Genomic DNA, 23,758 nt, shown 5'->3' on the forward strand with positions numbered 1-23,758 from the left:
GGTTTGGTTTGGGGGCTTTTTTCCCCCCTGCTGTTGTTCCTCCTTCCAGCCACAAAGACACCCAGCCATCAGTGTGCCGCTGCCGCTGTCTCAGCTTGGAGGGAGCTGGTGGCAGGACAGACGGACAGGTGGGAGTTCAGTCATCTCCGACTCACCAGAAACTCAGGCAGTTCTGCTCTCCAGGGCTGGATGGTGGCTCAGCTACAAAGAACCCCTCCAGGCTGGATGGGCCTTCGAGAAACCGGGACCAGTGGAAGGTCCCCCCAGGAGCTCCTCTTTAAGGTCCTTTCCAACCCCAAGCAGTCGGGGTCACTGGTCCCTCCTGCCATGCTCTGGTGTCACCCAGTGCAACACTTGCTGAAGGAGCAGTTTTCAGCACTGCTGGCGTGTGCAACCTGGCAAAGCAGCCAGATTTTTCCAGTCTGTTATGAGCTGGACCAGTGAAAAAGTGCAGAGATTAAAGGCCTGGATTTGGCCCGTGCTCTCCTGCATCAAAGAAGTTGAAAATCCCAGGGGAATTTCCCTGAAAAAATTCCCAGGGGAAAATCCCAGAACTCCTGTGAACACAGATGTTTTGCTCAGCCCAGTGGGATGTACTTTGGGCAAGGGAAAGTAAATCCTGCAGGCAGAGCTGAGGCTTGGAAAGGGAAAAAAAGACTTGTCTCAAATAGAAGAAACAAGCGTGTGTGTATGGCAGAGAGAAGAGAGGGGAAGCAAATTAGATTTCTTTCTTTTATTATACAGGATCATATGTACAAGGTCACCTCTCCCAAACAGCAGCAGCACAGTCAGTTCACAGCCAAACCTGCAGCTCATCTCTCCAGGCCTGGAGAACAGCTCGGGACAACTCGGTGCAGACCTTGCACAGGAACCGGGCAAGGGCAGGGCAAGCACGGGGCTCCCTCCAACCCCTCCTCAAGCAGCCCAAACTAAGAAATGCAAAGAAAACTTTGTGCTTCAAGAGCCATGCATGCTCCAGGATGGCACCAGGGGCAAGGAAGTGTCACCCCTGGAGCTGTTTTTCCTTCACCCTTCCAAGAGATGCTGTGGATGAGGTTGGAGCACTCAGGACCACCCAGGTGTTGTGTGGGAGGGAGCAGCCAGGGGGAAGTGTGGACTCTGCTCTGGGTTCCAAGCACTGCTCTGTGTGTGTGTGTGTGTGTGTGTGTGTGTGTGCTCTGGAGGGGAAGGGGCGGGCAGGGCACACCCGGTGTGAGTAAAGTGCTGTGTGAGTTTCAGTCCCTGGGGAAACAGGAGGAGCCCAGGAAGGAGAAACGAGGAGAGAACAGGAGAGAAAGGCTGAGGCCTCTAGGCTGTGGGGGTCCCACGACGAGCCCTCTGCTCACAGCACAGGGCAGGGGCACAGCAGCTGGGAGCTGGGGAGCAGGGGAGGTGCTGCACACCCACATGCACCGTGCCCAGGGCAGTCCCTGAGCCCAGCCTCGGGCACGCTGTCACCCTGGCCACGCAGCTCAGGCAGGAGCAGAGAGGTTACACCACGCTCCTGACGTGCCCTGACTGGGGCAGGAGGAGGTGTGGGCAGCCAGGGAAGGTCTCTGGCTCCAGGCTGTAGGAGCTGGGTGCTCCACATGCCTTTCAGGAGCAGCTGGTCCAAGGAAAGGGTCTCATCCACGCCCCTCACTCTGCAGAGGCTTGCTCAGCCCTGACACGGTGGAGAATGAGGACACCAAACCAATTAGGGTGATGTTTGCTTGCTCTCTCCTGCTTGGGATCACTTGCTTTCCTGCAGCTTCCTCTCCCTTTCCCTCCTCAAGCAGCTTCCCAGAGCACAGCAGCTGCTCCAGCACCGACTCCTTTCCACCTGGAAGAGACTGTGGACACACAGCAGCTCATGGGGCACAAGAGAGGTGGCAGGAGGTGGCTGTGCTGGAGGACAGCTCACCCCACAGCCTCTGATCAACAGCATCTTCGGCACAAGAACACAAACTGTCCAGACTGAGACACTGCTTTTTCCCTCAGTCAGGAAATGCTCTGACTCTCACCTCACACAGGAAAAAAGTCTTTATTGGGCTGGGCTGAGCTCTCTCTGCTCTCCTGCAAGCAGCTCTAGCCACCTCTGGCTGCCCAGGGGACACACCTGCTCTCCTGCTCGCTGTGGTGGCTCTGGGTTGTGCAGGTCTGGCTCCTGCCTCCTCTGCTGACTGCAGAGCTCCAAATCCATAGCAGGGGTGGTGGGGATCTGCTGGGAGGATGAGTTTTCTTTGCCTTTGCTTTACAGATGGATGGAAGATGTCGGGCCGTGTTTCTCCTTTGAATGCCAGGTAGAGATGACAGCAGCACTTCCATTCAGTTTGCCTTGCTCAACGTGCCAGGACAGGGTTTAGCCTCGTGCTTTCCTCACACTTGCTCACAGCTGCAAGGAGAGAAGGGGGAGCTACAGCACTGTCCTTGAACCCCAGAGATTTGTCACTCAGGAAAGAGGGTGGGGCTGGCCAGTGACCCAGCTGAGCAGCCAAGCTCCATTCTAGGAAAACACAGAGGATCAGTGGAAAAGAGCCTCTCGTGAAGCAGCAACCCCCGGGCCCAAGAGGCACAGAAGGAGAGCTTTGGCTCCATCAGCAGCAGGGGAAGCTGTACCTGGTTACTGTAGCCTGGCATCCTCCACGTCTGTGTAATGGCTGTTCTCCTGCAGGGAAAAGGGAACCACAAACAGTGAATCACCCTGTGTCCCTCCTGCCCTGCCTGGGACACTGGGACACCTCCCATGTGGTCACCAGCTGCTCCTCTGCTGTGGCAGAGCAGTGCCAGGGTGCTCAGCGTGATGGACGAGCTACAAAACACACCTGGTATGGACGCTTGGCAAAACCACCAATTTCCTCTGGCTCCTGATTCTGAAATGGCTCTGCCAAACAGACCTGGGGTGTGCAATTCCCTCCAGGGCTTGGAAGTAACAGAATCACAGAATCATTTAGATTGGAAAAGGCTTCCAAGATCATCAAGTCCAACCATTAACCCAGTGTGTCCATGTTCACTTCCCAGCTGTTCCAATGCCTGACCACCCTTTCGGTGAAGAAATTTCCTTGATCTCCAATCTAAACCTTCCCTGGCACAGTTTGAGGGCATTTCCTCCCACCCTGTTTCTTGTTCCCTGGAACTGCCCAGTGCTGCCAAGGTGCCTCAGCCCATGAAGGCAAATGAGTGTCCTGATTCTGCTGCTGAGCACAGGAACCGGTCTCAGTCTGCAGCAGAACTCATTATCCAGAATGGGAACACCCATCCAGCACTCCAAAGGCCATAATAATGGCCTTTATAGTAACAAAGGGGCTGAACTGCTCCCCAAGCAGGGCTTTGGAAAGCACAGCATGTGTCTGGACTGCCTTGATGGTCTGGGAAGTCTTTTCCAGCCGTTATGGTTCTCAGTGGAATTTGCTCCTGGAGCTCCTGTGCAGAGCAGCATCACTGGGGAATGGGGTGCTCAGCAGGGGTGTTTAACCTCCTGCACAGGGTGAGGATTTCAGGGGTAGAAATGGGTCCAGGAGTTCTCTGCAGGGGATATGAGGAGCTCCAAAAGGAAAGGAAAGGGAAGGGAACAGGCTCTGCCTGAAATCCAGGGGAGGTGGCCATGCTCAGGGCAAGGCAGAGCCCAGCTGCACTGGGATGTGCCTTGGAAGGGCTGGGAGCCAGCTGGGAGCCTGTGGGAGAGGATCAGGGCCAGCCCAGCTGGTGACACCCTGGCAGACATCCCCTGCACACCACTGGTGCAGAGACCTCTGGGGGGACCCCCCTGACATCTGGGGGGAGGAGCAGGGCTGGAGCAAGAAACAGAAGACTTTGGGACAGCATCAAGATTAAGTTCTGATCCAGCTGAGCAGGAGAGGCATTGTTCTGGCTCCTGATGGCCAAGAACACCTGGTCAGGGCTGTGAAGGGGGAGAGAAGCCTTGGCTGCAGAGCCACGGGACTGAGAACCCGAGTGCCCCAGAGAAATGACCAACAGAGCAGGATCAGATCCCTGAACTTAAGAGAGCAGATTTGGGGCTGTTCAGGCATCTGCTTAATAAAATCCCATGTGAGATGTCTCTGGAGGCCAAGGAGGCTGGGACATCCAGACTCCTATAGTGTGAGACTTCCAGCGGGCACCAGCACCAACCCCAGAAATTGTTTAGGTGCAGACTGGGCAGATAAATGACCAAAACTGCATGAAAACAGAAGAAAATCTGACTGAAAATCAACCAGTGTGCCAGTGTGCTGTAAATACCTGAACACATCTGGAGTCCTTTAGCTTTCCCTCCAGAAATCCCTCCCTCTGTGTGCAGGGATCTCCCCTTGAGCAGGGCCATCCCTCAAGACACCCCTCAGCTGACACCAGGCACTGATGGGCTGACAGGTGACATTTTTTGCACACATGTGACATTTAATACACAATAATCTTTGTATCCCCTCCTAAGTGTAGTAAATAGTACTGACCACCAATCTAGCTGCACTTACTCTTGAGTTTTCCATATCCAAATTTATGGCTCAGAACTCAATTAACTGAGTGACCTCTGGCTCTTCTCTTACCACTCCTCTGCCCCTCAGGGCCAAAGGGATTTTAGGGACCCCATGTGGGTGCCATGTCCATGGTGACAGCCACACTGGGGTGTGTGATAAAGGAGTCACTCCCAGGAACTGGGGGGACCTCAGGACTGCTCAGTGCTGTGAGCTCTGGTGAGCTCCCTGTACACACTGCCCTGACCATCCAGAGCACCTGGGAGCCTGTCTGAGGCTGGCACTGGAATATTTCTGGTCTTGATGCCACATCAGGACCAGGGAGCTCCAGAAAATTGAGATGTGAGCTGAAACATTAATCTTTTTCTTCTCCTCTTAATGAGGACCAGCTCTTCCCAAACCACTGCCAGCAGATGTCTCTCCAGTGTTTTCTTATCCCAGCAAAGGCAGAGAACTGCACATTTTCTGTTGACAGGCTGTGCTGCTTTATCATCATTAACATCAGCAAGTTTCCCCCTAATGTCTACCATCTGTTTGCCCTGATGTAATTCAAACCTGGCCTTCCTTTCCCTGACACAGCTTGTGCCTTTCTTCTTCCCAGAAGTGACCTCTCCCCTCTAGCAGGGCTGAGGGACTGCAGCCATGAGGCCCCAGACCTGAAGCAGCTCCAGGACCCTGCTCAGAGCCCTCAGCCAGCATGGCTCCAGCAGGACAGAGCAGGAGAGCACAACCCAGCTGGGAGTGTTTGGGGCTGGAGCAGCGTAAGGCCTTGGGGAAGGCTGTGGATGTGCGGGGTGGCCACCCTGGGGATGGGAGGCGAGGAAGAGGAGAGGGATGCTGAGCTTCATCCTCACTTCTGCTGCCACCAGTGCTGGGGTGGGGAGGCACTGGAGCTGTTCCTGGGGCCACTCAGGGCAGGTCATGTCCTTCTACCCTGATGTCCTGCTGCCCTCAGCCAGGATCTGGAGCTGATCCTGTTCTCAGCAGGGTTTTGGTTTGATAAATGACGGTGCTGCCAGTGTTACCACATTGCCTGGTACCCAAACACTGGGCTCCCACCCAAATGCACAGACTGGTCTCTGGGTTCAGAACACCCCTGTTTGGGGCAGGACTAGGAGCAGTGGGGCTGCTGTGTGCCCCACACATGGCTGGGGTCAGACCTTGGCTTGTGCCATGGGACAAGTGCCTCTGGAGAGGGACTTTGGACAAGGGCCTGGAGTGACAGGCCAAGTGGAATGGCTTCATATTGCCAGAGGGCAGGGATAGATGGGATATTGGGAAGCAATTCCTCCCTGTGAGGGTGGGCAGGCCCTGGCACAGGGTGCCCAGAGTAGCTGTGGCTGCCCCTGGATCCCTGGGAGTGTCCAAGGCCAGGCTGGACAGGGCTTGGAGCAACCTGGGACGGTGGAAGGTGTCCCTGCCATGGCAGGGGGTGGAATGAGAAGTTCTCTAAGGTTCCTTCCAATCCAAACCCTCCTGTGACTCTGTGAATGCCTGGTCAGCTGCAAGGGCACTGCAAATGCAGCTCATCTAAACCAGCCTGTCCTTGCTGTGTGTTTAAATCCACCTAAGAATCACTTGGGAGCAGAGTGGATTGGTTTAAACCACTCCTAGCTGTGAAATCAAGGACAGATGTCTGAATTTCAAGAGCCAACCATGTTTCTTCAGCACCTGCACACGTATTTGCATGGGCAGTGCTTCTGCAGGCTTGGAAGAACAAGTTGTGAGCAACAATCAGATTGAAATACCGCAATTTCTTTGGAGGATGGAAAAACTACTTTTCCTGGGGATTTGGCAAGTTGCAGTAAAACTGTGGCCCACTCCTTTGCTGCAGGGATGCATTACCCGAGCTCTCTTACCAGTTCATCTTCACACTCCTCCCGTGCCAGCCCCTCCTCCTCGCCCTCGTCCCCGTTGAGCGGCTCCTCTGCGGTGGCCTCGGCCTCGGAGGCCGTGTCCTCCTGGGACACCTCGCTCTTGCTGCTCTGCAGGGGCAACGGCCACGTTTCTTGGGCCACGGAGCCAGCGACGGCAACCGGGGCCACAGCCTGGGCCCGATCTGCTGGGCCAGGACGGCAACGGGGCCACGTCAACCGGGGGTTGGCAATGGGCCACGGAGCCAGCGACGGCAACCGGGGCCACAGCCTGGGCCAGGGCGATGGCAACGGGCCACAGCCTGGGCCAGCGACGGCAACCAGGGCCACAGCCTGGGCCAGCGATGGCAACCGGGGCCACAGCCTGGGCCAGCGATGGCAACCGGGGCCACAGCCTGGGCCATGGAGCCAGGGCTGGCAACTGGGGCCACAGCCTGAACCACGGAGCCAGGGCTGGCAACTGGGGCCACAGCCTGAACCATGGAGCCAGAAAGCCCCACATCCACTGGGGGGGAAATAATAAGGGTGAGAATGCTTCCTGCCATGGGGAGCTCTGCTGATTTTGAGCAGGCAGCCTGGGACAGCGTGGAAAGGTCAGAGAAGGTTCTACATCCCCCAGCAGGATGGTGGGAGCCAAGCAGGATAGGATAGGGATAGGACAGGAAAGGAATAGGGATAGGAATAGGGATGGGGATAGGGATAGGATGGGACAGGGATAGGGATAGAAATAGGACAGGAGAGGGAAAGGGATAGGAAAGGTGTAGTGTGGGCTAAGATAGGATATGGGTAGGACAGGGGTGAGATAAGATAAGATAGGGATAGGATAGGATAAAATATAGACAGGATAGAAAAGAAACAGAATGGAATGGAACGGGATAGGACAGGATAGAAGATGACAGGATACAATAATAATAGCATATGACAGAGTAAAATAGAATAGTAGAACAAAAAATGCAAACTAAAAAAACACAAGCTAAGAAAAATACAAAAAACATCTCATAATTTTAAACCCCAACTCTGCAGTTTCAGGAATTTTGGTGAGTAATTTTGGCCTGTGATTCTGCCCTGGAACCTGGGGGTTGACACTTCCCTGTCAGAGCCTGGAGGAATTTGTGATGCCCAAGGCCAGCCCCGAGGCATCCCCACCCCCACTGACCTGCAGACAGCTTCTGTTCCTCAGCAATCTGCTCCAGCCGGCCCAGGAGAGCATCAATGTTGGATTTGATCTGTGTCAGCTCGGTTTTGATTGTCTGCAGCTCACTGCTCTTCACTTGGGGGAGGAAGGAAGGAAAGGAAGGCACTCAGCACCCTGCAGAGCAGCCCCAGCCCGAACACAGCCCACGGCAGCTCCCTGAGCAGGCACAAAAACCAGGGAGGAATCCCAGGCTGGGAACGGGCAGGGAAGCTGGGGGCTGCTCCCAAAAGAGCCTGGGGGTGCTGTGTCCAGGCAGGCTGTGGAGGCTGACCCCAGGCTTTGGCACGCTGGGGCTGTACCTGCACTACAGCTCCCCCAGAACTTTACACTAATATTTACACTAAGAATTTCTGAAAGCAAATCAAATAATTTCAAATTGGATTCTTTACCTTCCTGAAACACCCTTGGAACCCCAAGGAGTAGAGCTCCTAGGTTCTGTGAAATTGGATTTTTATGTCATTTCAAATACACTGGAAGAAATCAGTCTAAAACTTTAAAAATGTTTCTCCCCATCACCCCGTGTACAAGAACCAATTTTTTTTTGGTAGGGTTACATTTCCGCCAGCCTTTCTAAATCCAGTAATGCAGCTGCCATCAGGAATGTTTTTAGTTTATAAAGATCAAGCCTGAGCCTTTTAGTGGCTGGAGTAGAACAAGTATATATAATAAATTCGGACTCTTTGACCAACACACCGAATCCCCGTCTCGTCCCCTTCCCTAGGTGCCCCCGCAGCCGGGCTGCTGTTTGTTTCCAGCTGTTTCCAGCTGTTCTGAGGCGCTCCGGGAGCTCCCGCGCCGCCCCGGCCCCGGCGCGCACTCACACTTGATCTTGGCCGAGCTGTTGGCGATGGCCGACCTGGCGAACAGCTTGACGGGCAGCGAGGCCTTGACGCGCCGCACCAGCGGGATGGTGACGCGCGGCCGCTTCACCGGCACCACCCGCGGCACCGGCGACACCCGGCCCCGGTACTCGAAGATCCTGAGGGCAAGGCAGGGGAGGGGAGGCAGCTGGGGCTGGGGCAAGCCCTACCGAGCAGTGCCCAGCCCCAGCCCCGCGGCGATCCCGGTGACTGCGGCCAGGGGATGGCACCCCGCAGGCTGGCTGGGACCCCCTGAACCCAAATCCCTCCTGCAACCAAATCCCCCTGAATCCAAACCCCTCCTGAACCCAAAATCCCCTCCTGAAAACCCAAACCCCTCCTGCAACCAAATCCCCCCTGCACCCAAAACCTCCTGCAACCAAATCCCCCTGAACCCAAATGCCTCCTGCCCCCAAATCCCCCCCAAACCCAAATGCCTCCTGCCCCTAAAACCCCCCTGAACCCAAAACCTCCTGCAACCAAATCCCCCCGAATCCAAACCCCTCCTGAACCCAAAGTCCCCTCCTGAACCCAAAATCCCCTCCTGAAAACCCAAACCCCCCCTGAACCCAAACCCCTCCCGTCCCCACCCCACAGAGCCCCTCGGGCTGGGGTCTCACCTGTCGTAGAAGTCGTCTCTGTAATAGTCATAGTCAAAGTCGTAGCCGCTGCAGAGACAGTCAGAGGTTAATTAGTGCTGGTAACTCATTATTGTTGCTCCCTCACTGCCTGCTGGGCCATCAAGGATAAATAAATGGATCCGGTCGTGAGGGACCATCCTGCTGCAGGGAGGTGGCCCAGGAGGAAGACTTGGGGGGCTGAAGGCAGAGGAGGGTGGTGCTGGCAGAGGGTGTTAACCTGTTCATCTCAAGGAGGAGCAAGAAGATGTGTGCAGAGAAAAGTAGGGACAAAGGGGATATTTATTGATTTAAACCTCTCTTCCCCCCAGGCAGACAATGACCACTTCCTATTTTCTTAGGCTTGAGCTGCATTTTAACCCAAAGTAGGAGCATTCCCCACTCTCGGGACACCCAGTAACACTTTTCACCTTGCTGCAGCTGGTTTTTCACAAGGCAGCACAAACCAGGTGGTTTGACCCCACATACTGGGAACAGCTGCCCCAGCTGAACACAGCACCCTTCCCTGGTGTGCTGAGCTCAATTAACACTCAATTAGCACTCAATTAACGGCTAAGTCAGACGTGATGCTGGTGGTCTCCTCTCTGCTCTGGACAAACAGAATTAGTGCAGCGCCAGAGAGCGAAGCCTGTCCTGCCTCCTGGAAGTGGCTGAAAATAATGAGATTAATGGGGAAAAGGGAAGGGCTGAGCTATGAGGGACTGGGGACAGGGAAGGATGACCACCCAAGAGCGTAGCTGAGGGTTAATCTGGGCTCCTGCATCTTTGACAGAAGTGGTAAGAACAACGTGTGGCTGACTGGGATGGCTGGTGGGAAGTGTGGTTTGGACCAGGAATTCCATGAGGTCTGTCCTGCCTATTGTGGCACTGAGCTTCCCAGCCAGTGCTCAGTTTCAGTAACTGGCTGGCTTCTGAAAGATGATTTTTCTACCCTCCTTGGGCTCCCCGGGTGCCTAGGGCAGCATCTGGAGACCCAGCCTGTGCCCAGGGGGAACCTGAGCACCTGTGCATGGCTGGGGACACCAGAGCTGCTCTGGGGCCAAGGAGATGGTGCCAGGGTTAAGGAGCTCGTGCACCTCCTGCCCCAGTCATGCCCTGCCCTGGGGACTTCAGTGAGGAACTATTCCATAAAGCTGGGCCTTTTTCCTGAGCAGCTGCTGCCAGTGGCATTCCCAGCTGGCTGGGGATGGGATGAGGCAGTGCAGGGTCTCACTGCTGAGCAAGGAGACTGGTGGGGAGATGTGACTGTGGAGGTGTGATCACCACAGTCCTCTCAGATTTGCACCACTGCACGGTGGAAAAGAGCCTTTTTTGACAGATGAACTCCAGATTCTTTTCAGGCCCTCCCCTTCTGACCCGAGTTGTAGCCAATACTCCTGCTGGGCTCAGAGGAGACAGGAACATCCCACAGCCTCTGTCCCAACCTCTGCCTCATCTGTGTTTATTTATTCCCTCTCTGGACTGAAAGGGAAAGGCAATTCCTGCCAGGGCAGATGATGCTGGAATGAACCCAGCTGTTGGTGGGGCTGAGGGGATGGAGATCACAGAACGAGGCACTTCCATGGAGCTTTTCATGATGGGTAATTGGATTTTTGTTCTAACCCACAGTGAAACCTGGAGATGCAAAAACCCTCCAAGCTCCTCTCAGCCTGCCAATTCACTTTGATCACTGAGAATGTTTGACTCCAGGTCTGTTTGAATCCAATAAATATAAAATACCATCAAAATAGGAAACCATTTGAAAGGGAAAATTGAAGTAGGATGCTTCTATGCTGTTACACTCCCCCTCTTCAATTTTTCCCTCTCCTTAGATGCAACTCAAATAAAATTGCTGCAATTTTGTAATATTTTCAATCCTGGCAGGCTCTGGTGAAGTGTTTCCGGCTCTCTCCAGTAGAGCCAGCGTTGTCCCCAGTCCCAGGCAAGAGGAGCCAGTGGAATCTCCCCATGGCTCCAGGGCTCCCAGTGGGATGAAGCAGAGCCTTCATCCACAGCACAAACTCCCTCTGATAACTCGAGTTTTTAAAGTTTTTCTGTTCTGTTTTGGTGTGCAGTTTTTTGCTTCATGTTAAGTGCTACTAGAATCTTTTCACAGGGTGGTGGAGACAAAATAATCCTATAGGAATGGGATGGGGATAAACTGATACCTTTGGTTTTAAGTTTTTCTGTTCTGTTTTGGTGTGCAGCTTTTAGCTTTATATTAATGTTACTAGGATGTTTTAACAAAACAATCCTATTCTAGCTGGAGACTCAAGGACAATCTCTTCAAACTTCAGGCCCAAAGCATCAACAACGTGAGAAGAGGGGGGGGCAAGCATCAAGGAGGATGAAACCTCATCATTTGAAGCTGCTAATTGGGCAGGTCACTCCTGTATGCAAATGGCCTAAAATTTACAGAAATGTGAGATTTCGTGGCCAAGCCCTCTTTTGCTGCCATCTTGGAGCCATCCAGGCACTGCCAGGGTGTGGCCTTTGAAGGCCCTTCAATAAATCTCCACTTTGTTCCTCTGAACTCCATCCAGCCTCTGTTCCGGCTGCTCAAGGCATCACCAGGAGGAGCTGCTCCTGCTGGGAAGCTCTCTGTGGCTTGGAGACCACGAGGCAGCTTTGGAGCATTTATTCATAAACAACACAAAGCCTGGGGGTGCTGGGCAAAATTCTGAGACACCCAAATTCCTTTCTCCTTATCCCAATTCACACTCCTGGTTTGAGCCAGCTTCTCCAAGCCTTTGCTCCCTGGCAGAGCTGTGGGATCAGCACATGGGCAGCTCCATGGAGCTGTGGGGATGGAGAGGAGCTGCAGCTCCATCCCCAGCACACAGCACTGCCCTGCTGCTGCCAGCACTGTCCTGGGCACAGCCTGGCACCTGGGAACAAGGAATGGAGCCCTGGATGGGGTGGGCACCTCCCTCTCCAGCACTGACCCTGCCCTGAGGCGTTCAGGCACCTCTGCCCTGCTCCTGGGCTTGGCTCCAGCACCAATGGGATGAAGCTCAGCCTCAAATATCTGTAGATCCCACCTGGAGAAGGTTGGAGAAGAGCTGGAGAAGGACAGAGACGCCCAAGAGCCCAGGTGAAGCCTCTTCCCAGACCAGTCAATCTGCTGGATGAAATGGCCAATGAACCCTGTTGATGTTACTGCACTGTGTTATTCCCTATTTCCCTAGGGATGTGGGAGCAAAGCTGGGCATGCCTGTGTTCTCCTGGTGGGAATCATTCCTGGCACATCTGTAGGACATTCCCAGAGGCACTGAGGGGGTCACACCATGCCTGCACTGCAGGGCCGGGGCCTCAGAACATCTGTGGGTGCAAAGCCCAAGGGTGAGGGCTTCTCCTGCCCTGCCCCTGGATCTTTATGGCACTAGGAGACACTTCCACCCTTTCAAAAAGAATTAGGGGCATAATTATCCTAGGCAGCTGGTCCTGACCTCCCAAAACACAAACCCAGCCACTGCAGGGCTGCTTGGATTCCTGCTGACTGTGGGGCAGCCCTCAAGGAAGGCAGAGGGCTGGAATGAGGGATTTGGGCAGCGTGTGGCTGTGTGACCCTACACTAACACACCAGTCACTCACGGCTTAACAGATGATGCCAGGGAGGCAGGGGCTGGATAGTTTTAGCACCACCCCTGGAATCAGGCTTTGAGCACAGGGCAGCTCTGCCAGGATGAATCCTGGGAAAAAGCTGGAGAAAGGGAGTGCTTTAGCACAGGTGATTTATCCTGAAAATTCCACTGCACGTAGGATAAACCATCCTGAGACTGAGGGATCATTCCTCAGTGACCTGGCAGCTCTGTCTTTGTGTACAGGAATAGTTTTTGCTGGTTTTCAATCAGCTGGTGACATGGCACCCTTTCAGAAGAAAGCAGGGACAACCAGAGTGAAAGGCTGGAGAGCAGGAAGGCTTCAAGGAACACCCTGCTTCCACCTCCTGATGCATTGCCTCTGCTTTGCTGGCCTTCAGCAATCCAACATTTCTACTGCCTCAGGTTCAAAATGCAACTGTTCATACGTGAGGGGTGATTGTTTGCATGTGCTGCCTCTCCACACATTTGTGGGGCCACTTCTGAGCCTGGACCTGAAGAGCAAATGTGCATTTGAGCATCTGTGCTTTAATTACTGCCTGGTACTGCTCATCATGAGTGCCATGGTGAGCTCAGCTCCCACCCTTCTGTCATGGCATTACTGCAGTGGGCAAAGGAAAGCTGCTGGAAAGTTGCTTGGAAAATGTGGCACTGATCAAACAGATCCTGTGGAGCTGTGTGAGACTCCTTCCTCCTGCACACTGCCAAGGCAGTGGGAAATACAGGAATGTGGGATGAAGCCTGGCATTCCCAAAGTGCTGGGGCTGCTGTAGGCTGGGACATCACTGCTCACCGCCCCTCTGCCCCGGGGCTGCTCTCAGCCCTGTCCAAGTGCTTTTGGCACTGGGATGTCACTGCTGCAGCACCAGGGCCTGGGAGGGGTGTTTGGGGATGGGCTGACACCAGCTTTGGGTGTAGCAGGGGATGGATGCCAGTGTTCTCTGGCTGTGACCATCACTCAGCAGTGCTTTGTCCCTTCCACCACTTCAGAGACCCCTCCTGGGGCCACTGAGCTGCAGACACCCAGCAGCTCTTGCTCAGGTTGTCCTTTCTGTCCTTGTGGCCATGGAGCAGCTTTAGCCCCAGCTCTGCAGGGCAGGACAGAGATTTATGCCTCCAAAAGCCCAGAGTGGCACTGGCAGAGCCACCTTCCCTTCCCAGCCAGCTGACAGCATCTGGGTGAACCTCTGGTACTGACCTGAACGTGGCCCCAAATGCCCCAGGAAATCCTGTCCAGACATTTGCTGTGCAGGCAAAAAAGAAGTGTTGGCAGAAAGCAGATTTGGAGAGTTTGGAGAGGCAGTGAGTGACTCCCTGGGGCCATGGTCAGAGCGGCTCACTGCCCAGCCATCCCCATGGGCAGCATGGCCACATCTGTGGTGGTGGCCAGGGTGCCAGGCAGGAGCATCCAGGGACCTGCCCTGTGCAAAGGGATGCTCTGGGAAGTGCCAGAGGGATGGGAGGGAAGGAGGGAGGGAGGGAGAGAGGCCCAGAGATCCAAGCGTGGAGGAGAGCAGTGATGGCAGCAAGGCTTTGTAGGACGTGAAGGTGCCTTGTGTGGAGACACCTGAGGAAACTGATGGTGGCATGAGCCTGGGTGGAGGTGGATGGGAGCCTACATCCCCAAAGATTTCTGTTTAACACCTGGACACCCACCTAGGCTGGTGGATAGGTAAAAATGTCACAACTGTTGCTTCCTGTATGTTGAAAATGGAATTTCCCTTGCCTTGCCTTCCCCTCGACCCTCCCATGCAGACTTGGAGCGAGGCAAAGCAAAAGCCAGCCTTTGGAAAAATCCTCTGCTGTGTTTAACAGAGCGCTTCTATAAATTACAGTGCTGTGATTTTTGAAGTCTAACATTTAGAAAAATTGATGGTGGTTTGGGAAGCTGTAACCACAGCTCGCTGCAAACCTGGGATCCCTGTTTTCCAGAAGATATCCTAAGTTCTGTCAGTCCAGATGGCAAAGTTTTAATCTGACAGCCAGTCTGGGATGAAATACTGCTGGAGCTCGGAGCAGTGCAGTTCTATGGCCCATATTTTAGCATATCCATATTTGTGGGAGGGAGCAAACATCTCTCTCAGCAGTCTGAAGTCTGAAATATTGGTCATTCCAGAGGAAGGGATTAGTGCTCCAGGCACGGCTGAGCAGTAAATGAAAAGCTCGTTAGTGCAAGATGTATGGAAGGAGCCGGTGTGTGTTATGGCCCCAGCCCCACGTGAGCAGTCCACGTGCAGCTGAACTGCAGGATTTGTGTCATCTCTGCTCCCACCTCCTTCCCCTCCGGTGGCATCCCCTGGGAGCCCAGAGAGCCACGTCCTGTGAAGGCCCAAAGGGTCCCAGGGTGGGAGGAGAAATGTGCCTGAAAGCTGCTCTGGGGGAGCTTGGCTGAGAGGCTCCTGGAAGGAACCTGGGGATGCCCTGTGTGTGGTGGGAGGCTGCTGGGGCTCTGGGGGGTCTGGCTGTGCCAGAGCTGCATTTTCTAACCAGGACTTGCTATTCCACACCACACCAGGGCAGGACCACGTGGCTGAGTCTGAATTACAAGGTTCTCTTCACCCCTCACACTTTTTTCTTCTTTTTCTGGAAAAATCTCCAGTTCTCTCATGATTTTCCCTTTTGCTACACCCACCTATAACCCCAATACTGATTTTAGTCTCCCTCCCAACCTCACACCTTCCACCTCCTTACTCAGTCCCTCGGTCTCCTCACCATGAGACTGGCATCAAAATCATGACAATTTATAAATAAAGCACATTTGGGAACCTTGTTATTTGGTTTTGGGATCCTAAATCTGCAGGGCACTCCTGATACACCTTTTCAAGTTTCCCTTCTGCAACCAGAAGCAAGAACTTAATGAGTTTCTCCTGCATTCTCCTGACTTCAGAGTCTGGGGCTTACTGAAAATCTTCACTTCTTGTGGAAATGATGATAAATTCTCTCAAGCTGAGGGTTCACTGGCATCTGTATCACTCTCCATGCACCACAGACCTCTCCATGTCCCACCTGCCCCTCCTGTTCCCATGGCCCCTGGGCTGTGCTCCTCAGAACAGGCTCCCTTGGGACTTCCTCCAGCCACCTCCTTGGTTCACCTCCATCTGTCACCCCAAGGGCTTCCCACTTTCTTCCCTTCTCCTCTCCCTTCGACAATCATTCTCTTCTTTCCCTCAGTGATCCCTATTCCCTGTTTTTCCCCCACACCCAGCACCTCGGTGCCCACTCCTGCTCCCTGCCTGCAGGGGGGTGCTCCTCTTGCTACCCCTCCTCTGCCCACCCTCCTCCAACCCTCTCCACCTGCAGAGGTGGGACCATGCCCAGGAGATCTCCCTCAACACCACAGGCATTGGCCAACCCCGAGGGGCACTGCCAAGGGAAGGAGCCCTTGGAGAAGCCCTGGGTGTGCAGCAGTGCCCAGGCTGCTGGGGGCAGGCAGCAGGGAGCTCAGGGCAGGGGTTGGGGGATGCTGGAGGGCAAATACCAGCCCAGAGACCTCACCCACTGTGGTGAACACCTACCTGTACAAGGCAGAGGCTGCTCTCTTCAGCCCTTTGGGTCTGTTGGGTTTGGGCTCCCCGGCCATGTTGATGTCTGCAAGGAAGGGACAGGCAGCTGTGACATGGCACGTCCCTGCCCACCTTCACCTGCACCCACGGAGCTGGGGTGGGTGCACACAGCCCTGCCAGGGAGAAATGAGCCCCCTACCCCCCACCCAGGGCCGCCTGCCTCTGGCAGGGCTTGGGCCTGCTGGGGCTCCACAGGAAGGTGAATAAATGCTGCACTTGGCAAACCTCTTCCCTTTCCTTTCCAGAGCCACACACCATTCCCTGAGCAGCCGGCACCCTGCACGTGGTCCACTCCACACAGACAAACCCAGGACAGCTTGCTTGGGAGAATTCAGTGTGGTAAGGCAAAATCTAGACCTGCTGCAGGGTGCTGACTGCTGAGCATCCACCCCTGGACCCTCTGGGAATAACCAGGAATGTTGGGCACTGCCAGGTGGGCACTGCTGCAGGTCTGGCTGTGTTAAACTCTGCATGGTGCCCGTGCCTGAGCTGCTCTTGGGGCAGCATCTTCTTCCAGGGGAGGGGAGAACAAGCTCCTCTAATCCCCTGAGGGAATCTCACTCCATGGCCATGGTGCCAAACGTGCTTTTGATGTGAGAATAAAGTGACACAGCCAATTTCATGGAGCTGTTGAGAGCCTGGCAACCCAACATCAGGTGTGGAGCCAGCACTCAGGTGAGTGGTGACAAATGCCCCACTGCCTTCCCAGTCAGCCCTAAACCCTGCTGGTTCTTCAGGTCCTGTGTGTATCAAGAGGTTTCAGACCTCTGGACATGTCAGATCTGAGCTGAGCAAGACAGTTTCCTCATGTGGACCAGCACTGCCAAGCCCACCATGAAACCATGGCCCTCAGACACAGCAGGAATAACGAGAAAGGAAAATTTATGTAAAAAACCCCTCACATTTCAAAAATTCAAGTAGTGGAAGGTGAGGGAGTGAAAGAGCAGCTGCTGAGTCCATGGGGTTGGTAAGAAGCCTCTTCATCAGCTGGTGTGAGGCCAGTGATCTCCAGGAGCTTGGAGGAGCCACACCTGTGCTTCTGGAAAGGGCTGGCTGGGTTCAGGAGACTCTTCATCACAGCTGGGTCACCTACTGAAAGTGTTGGTCCTCAGGGGTGTGCCCTGACCTGCCTTGAGGGACCTGGCCCTCCACAGAGAACCAGGAGCTGAGAGTGTCCCACCCATGGGCACATCCTGCAGCTCCATGAGACCAGTGCCCCACGGCAGCTTTGGGATGGACCAGAGAGGTGGTGGGAGAAAAAGGTCCCAGAATGGTTTGGGTTGGAAGAAATCTTCCCTGAAAGCCCATCCCATTCCACCCCCTGCCATGGCAGGGACAGCTTCCACTGTCCCAGGCTGCTCCAAGCCCTGTCCAGCCTGGCCTTGGGCACTGCCAGGGATCCACGGGCAGCCCCAGCTGCTCTGGGCACCCTGTGCCAGGGCCTGCCCACCCTCACAGGGAGCAATTTCTTCAATGATGCCTTGCTTTCTGCTACCTGCACCTGCACCCAACCAACTTTGAGCACACCAGGCCATTCAAAGCTTTTGAGTTTTTCATGGTTTATGAAGGAACTTCATGAGGAAATGTGGACAGGTTGCTCCACACCCCATCAAAATCAAGAGCCTACAAAGTGATCCAAAGGAACATCCTGCTGACTTAGGTATTGACCTGGCAAATCATCTCCAGGAGCACACGGAGGCTGCAGCAGTGCTGGATGAGCTGAGCAGGAGGAGCACAGGCTGCACACGCAGGACACGGCTCTGCAGGAGCATGGACACGCTCCCACTGCCCAGGGCCTTGCTGTGCAACTCCCTGGCTGCCTTTTAGGGGCTGTCGAGAGACCTCATACCTGCTGCAGCTGGAGCTTGGCCTCTTCCTGAGCTTGAACAACAAATGTGGTGTGGCTGGCTCAGCCATGGCACCGAGCGCTGCTCTGGGGGCACATTCCCATCAGAGCCTGGGTCTGCCTTGCTGCCCTCCTCCCTCCACCCTGCCCAGGAGGAGAGCCTGATGGAGAGAGGGCACAGGGCAGGTGCAGGCCCAGCTGCTGCCAGCAGGAACATTTCACACACAGCCTGCTAAGCCACCAAGGCTGCTGGCACTGCCAGGGAACAAAGGGACCAGCCCTGCCTCGCTGCAGCCTCACCCCTGCCCAGCTACAGCTCCCTGGCTCTGAACCCTTTCTGCTGCCAGGGTGCAGTCACTGCTCCCATGGACTGGAGAGCCCCTGACAGCACCAGGCTGGGAAGACTTTCCAAGGGAGAGGCACTGGAAGTCCAGGAGAGGAGAAGGACAACAATCAGCTCCATGTCCTGGGTTGTAAGATGTGGTTTGAGGGTGTGTATTCTGTTTCCATCTGTCAGAGCTGGGGCAGTTCTCTGCTGTTCATGGGGCAGGTTTCTTTCTCTCTGCCACAGCCAATCCTCCCTCCAGGAGATCTCTGCTGTCCATGGCCACTGAGTGTCCCTGCATGGCTGATCCAATTCCATCATCCCATGGGGAGATGCTGTGCCCAGGGCAGGAGCCAAGCATTCCTGCCTGGATCCAATCTGAGCCTGGCAGCAGCACAGCAGCCTTTGCCCCCTGCATTGCCAGAGGAGCAGCTTTCTTCTGCCCTGCATTGCCAGAGCAAGAGCAGGCCCATCTCCAGCAGCCCTGGAGCTGCAGAGGAAAACTCCAGCCTTGTGCAGGATCCCTGCTCCAGCAGAAGCACAGCTGGCCCTGCAGGAGGGCTGAGCCACCATGGAATGGCACTGCTGCCACCACCCTGACCCACAGGGGATCAGCTCCTGTTCTGGCTCTGGCAGGGTTGTTTTGTATTACTGCATTGTTTATTTTATTTTAATTTTCTTCCCTAGTAAAGAGCTGTTATTCTTACTCCCATATCTTTGCCTGAGAGCTTTTTAATTTCAAAATTATAATAATTTGGAGACAGGGGTTTACATTCTCCATTTCAAGGGAGGTTCCTGCCTTCCTTAGCAGACACCTGTCTTTTCAAACCAAAACACTTCATTTGCTGGTCCCCACTGCTACAAAGCAGTGGAGCCCACCTGACAACAGCAGGGAATTCATACTCAGCTATGGTGGTGATGGGCAGTCAGATCCCACAGGATTCCCTTGAGAGTGAAAAAGGAGAGAGAAGAGCTCAGCAGGGACATGAGCCTGGACAGATTTTGCATCTCATTCCCATTCTGGCTCCCTCCTCTGCATCACTGACTCCATCTGCCCACCCCAAGGCAGCCCTGATCCCTCCTGCTCATACCCAGGCACCTGATCCCACGCTCAGTGGGGAGCTTGTGCTTTTCCAGTCAACGTGGCAGGGGCAAGGGATGGTGTGGATCCAGCTGCCAGTGCCTCCCTAGGGCAGCTGCCTCCTGCAGTGGCTGGGGTGTCTGCAGAAGGCACCCCAGAGGCTGCCAGGACCTGCAGGGACCTCAGCAGAGTGTCTGCAATGTCCCCTGGCAGTCCCAGCCTGTCCTCCCTCACCACATTCCTACACAGCCATCCCTCCTCTATTTAGAGAAAAGCCTCCAACCTTGATTGTCTCACCACAGCTCTTCTCTGCTGGGTTCTCCTGCAAGGGGAGCATCCCAGAGCTCACTCCTCCCAGGAGCAGCCTGGGGAGCTCTCCTGTGCTCAGCCTGGCCCATGAGGGGCAGGCAGATCAAAGGCAGCTGAGTTTGCACCTGGTCCAGGATATGAACAGGACACCAGCTATCTCACAGTCCTTTTGCCTCCTTCTGGAACTCCAGGCCTTTGGGACCAGCAGAGATCAGAGGTTTTCTGAGAGGAGGTTTTCCTCACAGCAAATCCTTCATCTCTCTCTTCAGCTAAGTGAGCAGGTGCTCCCTGTCTCTTGGCCACATCTCCTCTGTCTGGAGCACCACAAGGAGCTCCTGGGCTCCCCCAGGCCCTCTCCATCCTATCTCAGGCTGCACATGTGGGCAACATCTGGGCTGGAAGCATTCCTGGCACGCTGAGCTCTGCCAGGTCTGCAGCTCCGCTCTCTGGAGCTCGAGAGAACTGAGCAGAAGTTTCTGGTATCTGCATAAATCTCAGAGGAAGCAGCATGGCCTCAGCACAACTTCCTATGTCAGGCTGTGCCAGCAGCAGGGTGGGAATGGGCTGCAAATTGCTTTCCTGGGTGCCCATTGCTGCAGCAGGCTCGGAAATCACCATTTTCCATTAAAAATCACCATTTTTCATTAAAAATCCTCTCTCCCCAGTTCCAATTCTCAGCTTGGAGCTGGTGACACCTCAGAGCAATCTGAAAAAGCAAAGATGAAGCTGGGGGAAATTGCTTGTTGGTTCTCATGCCACAGCAGTGCAGACTGGGGGAAGTTCTCTCATTTAACATCTGCTGGCTCAAGTCAGGCTGAGCTGGTCTGGAGATCAGCTCTCCTGACAGGCTGAGGGTAAGGCCTGGTCCTGGAAGGGAATCACTGAATCACAGAATGGTTTGGGTTGGAAGGGACCTGGAAAATCACCGCATTCCCACCCCCTGCCATGGACAGGGACACCTTCCACTGTCCCAGGCTGCTCTAAGCCCCATCCAGCCTGGCCTTGGGCACTGCCAGGGATCCAGGGGCAGCCCCAGCTGCTCTGGGCACCTTTGTCAGGGCCTCAGCACCCTCACAGGGAGGAATTCCCATCTAACCCTGCCCTCTGGCAGTGGGAAGCCATTCCCCTTGTCCTATCCATCTCTTTGATACCAGGCAATGCCTTTCCCCACCCTTGTTCTTCCCTAGCAGTTCCATGACAAGGCCCTGGGATCATCCAGAACTGTGCTTTTGCTGTTTGGCTCCTACAGTCACAGCCCAGAGCTGTGGTTTTGGGCTACAATGCCACATGTGCCTTTGATCCCATCCCACACAGGAGCTGGCAGCCTTCAGCCCCTGCCTGGGGGTGCTGTTGGAATGCTGGTCTCCAGCTCTGTGCCTGGCCATGGATCCTGCTGACCCTGCTGGGTCATCACTGGGTCAGCTCTGACCCTCTCTGCAGATCCAGCATCCCAGTCTGACTGGGCACTGGCCATGCCTGCACCATCCCCCATGGGACTGATGCTGTTTGGGTTTCAACTTTTTTGTTTGATATTTTCTCTGTATTCTCCACACAAGTATTTGTAACTCTGTCACCTATTGTATTAGTGACTAATTTCCCCACTAATTTTCCAAGGCCTTTCCCTAGACAGAAAACCAGAACAAGTTCCAGAGCTCCAAGCCCCGAGGGGCACAGGACCCCAGCGCTGTCTTCGTTCTTCCTGGGAGCCAAGGCTGAGAACAACTCTTGGAGATCCATTTCATGGACAGAGCACAGCCAGAGCCAAGGGGGGACTCCAGAGAAGGGGCTTGACCTGGGGGGAATTGCCTCACCACTTGTGCTCCTAATTGGTGCTAAATATGCTAATTATGCTAATTTCCTAAAACCTAAAAAAACGTACTCACCCCTGTGAGGGTGGGCTTTTTTGGACATCTTTCTATAACTGCCCCTGAAAGCCTTCAAATAGAAATCCACTTCTATATTCACAGAATGACCAGGTTGGAGGAGACCTTCAAGATCATCGAGTCAAACCCAGCCCCAACCCCTCAGCTAAACCCTGGCACCCAGTGCCACATCCAGGCTTTGTTAAACACACCCAGGGATGGTGACTCCACCACCTCCCCGGGCAGCCATGCCACAACTTTATCACCCTTCCTGTGAAAAACTTTTTCCCGATATCCAACCTGTGTTTCCCTTGGTGCAGCTGGAGGCTGTGTGCTCTGCTTCTGTCAGTGCTGCCTGGAGACAGAGCCCAGCCCCACTGAGCACAGGCACCTTTCAGGAGCTGGGAGAGTGATGAGGGCAGCCCTGAGTCTCCTTTTCTCCAGGCTGAGCACCCCCAGCTCCCTCAGTGGCTCCTCTGGGGGTTTGTGTTCCCAGCCCCTCTCCAGCCTCGCTGCCCCCTCTGGATGTGCTCCAGCCCCTCAGCGTCCTTCCCAAACTGAGGGGCCAGAGCTGGGCACAGCACTCGAGGTGTGCCCTCAGCAGTGCCCAGTGCAGGGGCAGAATGCCCTCCCTGCTCCTGCTGCCCACACCATTCCTGATCCCAGCCAGGAGCCATTGGCCTTCTTGGCCACCAGGGCACGCTGCTGGCTCCTCTTCAGTCGCTGTGACCAGCACCCCCAGGTCCCTTTCTGCCTGGTCACTGTCCAGCCACACATCCCCAGCCCATAGCAGTGCAGGGGTTATTGTGCAGGCCAAATGCAGGACTGGGCACTTGGACTTACTAAACTTCATCCTGTCAGACTCTGCCCATCCATCCAACCTTTCCAAGTCTCTCTGCAGAGCCCCCTACCTTCCAACAGATGGACACATGCTCCCAGCTTGGTTTCATCTGCAAACCTACTAACGGAATTCAATCCTCTCATCCTGTCAGCTGCTGCTTGGAGAAAGAGACCAACCCCCAAAATATTACCTCCTTCCTAAAATTATCTCGAGTTTCATTTACAGAAATGGGGGAAAATTCCACAGCACAGCCCACCCAGCAGGCTACTGGGGAAAAAGGCCACAGCACAGCCTGCTCAGCAGGCTACTTGCAGATGTGACAGTCTGGTCAGAGAAAGCTAGATAAGCTTTCCCAGGAATTGGTCTGGGAAATATTAGGGAGCTGGAGAGAAAGAACTGTAAACAATCCACAGGTGGTGTTTTTTAACAAGCTGATTTTCTCCTAAAGCTGTTTACTGATGGGGGTGTCTTCTTAATTAGCCAATCATGTGAAATGTGTTGATTAAATGACCAATGTTGCTATACTTGTAGCAAACCAAGGTACAAAAGAAGAGGATTGATGGGTTTCCCCTTGAGCCAGGTCTTATGAGCTCAGAGAACCTTTCACCCCTGAGACAGCCCAGCTACCCCGAATAGCAGAAAGTTAGCAGGTAGTGTTGGAAACAGAAGAAAGTTTAATAATAGACAAATAACAAAGATCTTACAGAAAAAAACCAAGCTGGGGCAAGAAGTTCTTGCTCCTGGTAAAACGTCCCACAAAAGGCATTGTTTCCTTTGTTCTCTTCTTTTTCTAGTGAATTACCTAGGTGGGACCTCTTGGCCTCTGTCCAGTCAGACAGCCCCAGGTCTGAGGTGAAGTCCAAAAGGTCCTGTGAGGTGTCTTTTGTACCAAATTGAGGAGAGAAACTTCTGGGCTTTTTGCCTTTTTCAGCAGACAAAGAATAATTTAGTCACTCCATCAACAGGGGGCACATTCCTACAGAGCTTTTTATAAACAGGCCACTTTCTAGCCCTTTGCCCTCTGATCTGAGTCTGTGTCATCTCTGACAATGACAACAGTGACAACTCTGACAATGACAACGGTGACAGCTACTGGGGAAAAAGGCCACAGCACAGCCCACCCAGCAGGCTGCTAGGGGGAAAGGCCACAGCACAGCCCACCTATTGTATTTGTAGGGATTCTTGTGGTAGGGAGGAACGATGAATCTGACTCCATGTTCTCAGAAGGCTAATTTATTACTTTATGATACTATATTATATTAAAGAATACTATACTAAACTATACTAAAGAATGCAGAAAGGATACTTACTGAATGCTATAAAGACAATAATGAA

General features: G+C 54.1%; 1 protein-coding gene across 2 annotated transcripts in view; it reads right to left on the bottom strand.

Annotated features, from left to right (window-relative positions):
• Positions 1–718: 718 nt before the first annotated feature.
• The window catches only part of RALY (RALY heterogeneous nuclear ribonucleoprotein), an 86,250-nt gene continuing 63,210 nt past the window's right edge, over positions 719–23,758 (bottom strand). Inside the window, exons 3-9 of one of the 2 annotated variants that reach the window (XM_038158688.1) lie at positions 16,112–16,184; positions 8,998–9,045; positions 8,339–8,496; positions 7,479–7,592; positions 6,308–6,456; positions 2,599–2,647; positions 719–2,374 (exon numbers count right to left, since the gene is read on the bottom strand). In XM_038158688.1, coding sequence (XP_038014616.1) covers positions 2,603–2,647; positions 6,308–6,456; positions 7,479–7,592; positions 8,339–8,496; positions 8,998–9,045; positions 16,112–16,184 — 587 coding nt within the window. In that variant the 3' untranslated portion in view covers positions 719–2,374; positions 2,599–2,602. Of the gene's footprint in view, positions 2,375–2,598; positions 2,648–6,307; positions 6,457–7,332; positions 7,593–8,338; positions 8,497–8,997; positions 9,046–16,111; positions 16,185–23,758 lie in introns of those variants that run through there. The other variant, XM_038158687.1, reaches the window with a different exon arrangement.

This window comes from Motacilla alba, chromosome 20, assembly GCF_015832195.1.
Source record: "Motacilla alba alba isolate MOTALB_02 chromosome 20, Motacilla_alba_V1.0_pri, whole genome shotgun sequence".
NCBI classification, from domain to species: domain Eukaryota; kingdom Metazoa; phylum Chordata; class Aves; order Passeriformes; family Motacillidae; genus Motacilla; species Motacilla alba.